This window comes from Solanum pennellii, chromosome 2 (genome assembly GCF_001406875.1).
Source record: "Solanum pennellii chromosome 2, SPENNV200".
NCBI lineage: Eukaryota > Viridiplantae > Streptophyta > Magnoliopsida > Solanales > Solanaceae > Solanum > Solanum pennellii.
The window spans coordinates 34,336,744-34,338,336 of NC_028638.1; the positions used below are offsets into that span (position 1 = coordinate 34,336,744).

Here is a 1,593-nt window from a genome sequence, read left to right on the forward strand (position 1 = left end):
CTTCTGAAGATTCATAGGATCATGCAAAGACTTTTTTCTATTTTCTTTCCAATTTTCATCGTCGGAATCATATATCCTTCTATTAATTAACGGATCCATTACTATGATGTAATAGAACAATTAACCAAAACAAAAAAGGGAAGAAAAGAAGAACTGATGATGGATTAAGAAGAAAAAGAAGAAACCAATAAAAGATGCTGGGTTAAGAAGAAGAAAGACGATGATGGATTAAGAAGAAAAAAAAGAAACCAATAAAAGATGCTGGGTTAAAAAGAAGAAAGACGATGATGGAGAAAGAAGAACTGAAGACGTGATGGAGTAAGAATAACAATAAGAACGGGAGAGAAATTGTCCAGATTTTTGAAATTTCAAATTTTTTTTGAATTTTGAAATTCAAAATTTCAAAATTGGGTGTTTTAATTAAAATTAATTAAAATTAATAATTCAAAATCCAAAAACTGATTTAGAAGATTGAGTGTTTTAAGGAAAGCGGCACCTTAACTTAATAGCTCCATTTCTTGTTCCTGAGCGGAAGGTACGGGAGAGAGAATTTTATGTATCTATACACTTCTACTAAAATTAAAAAAAAAGGGAATTATGTAATATTTAAAAAAAGAAGGGAAAATTAGAGAATATTAAATTTATAGTTGTGTATTTAAGTTATTTTTTCTAATTTGAATTAGGTTCAATTTCAACACATTCAAGCCTAATCCATTTGAGGAGAATCCTCATTGAGTCAATTCAATCTTCAATTTCAACTCGTTTTAAAAATTTTTATTAAGATATATTCCTATTTTTAAGATATGAATTAGTATCTATTTAACAGCATTTAAGATTTATCTATCCATTTGTTTTTTTTTTAATAAGAATCAGTTGTCAAACTGTGCTTATGAAAGTTAAATATCAATATGATAAATTATTGAGATTAATCGGATCAAATTGAACGAATCTCATTTTTTAGCCATGCCCAAAGTAAACTTGATCAGGTCAAGACCCAACTCAACTTCTATTTCAACCTATTTTAATATCTCGAATTTCAATCCAATCAGCTCATTTACATAATTAAATTATATAAAGAAAATGTACCCACAATGCAACAATGTTGCTCGATGTTACTGTTTCAGCCAAGCTGCTAGCCACCAACGCTGGAGTAAATATATAAAACACAAGCTGCTCCAACCATTCAACCAAAAAAAGAAAACCTTTAATTTCTTTGTTCAATTATATATATATATATATATATATATATATATATATATATTACTAATCGGCTTCTTACCGATTCGCGAAATATTGTGAATCTGAATTAAAATACGAAAAAAATGAATCTATATCTGTGCACGAATAGATTTAAAAGAAAGAGAAAAGTTACATTGTTCAAATGGTGTCTTGCAGTGGAGCCAAGAAGATTGACAGGTTCAAGAGCAAGGAATAAACCAACAGCAGTAATTATGAGTGTTTTAAGAACAGGCATTAATGCCACCACAAACAACTCCACAAATGCCATTCTCAATTAATTAAGTTGAGCAATTTTTATAATAGTTTAATGCATAAATATATAGAGAGTTTTTTTTCTATTTTTGATCAAAGTAT

The 1,593-nt window shown here is 28.3% G+C and overlaps 1 protein-coding gene across 1 annotated transcript in view; it reads right to left on the bottom strand.

The window, feature by feature from the left end:
* The window catches only part of LOC107010262 (protein PIN-LIKES 3-like), a 5,975-nt gene extending 4,382 nt beyond the window's left edge, over positions 1-1,593 (bottom strand). Inside the window, exons 1-2 of the mRNA XM_015209507.2 lie at positions 1,373-1,593; positions 1,091-1,170 (exon numbers count right to left, since the gene is read on the bottom strand). Of these exons, the coding sequence (XP_015064993.1) occupies positions 1,091-1,170; positions 1,373-1,507 (215 nt within the window). The 5' untranslated portion in view covers positions 1,508-1,593. The remainder of the gene's footprint in view (positions 1-1,090; positions 1,171-1,372) is intronic.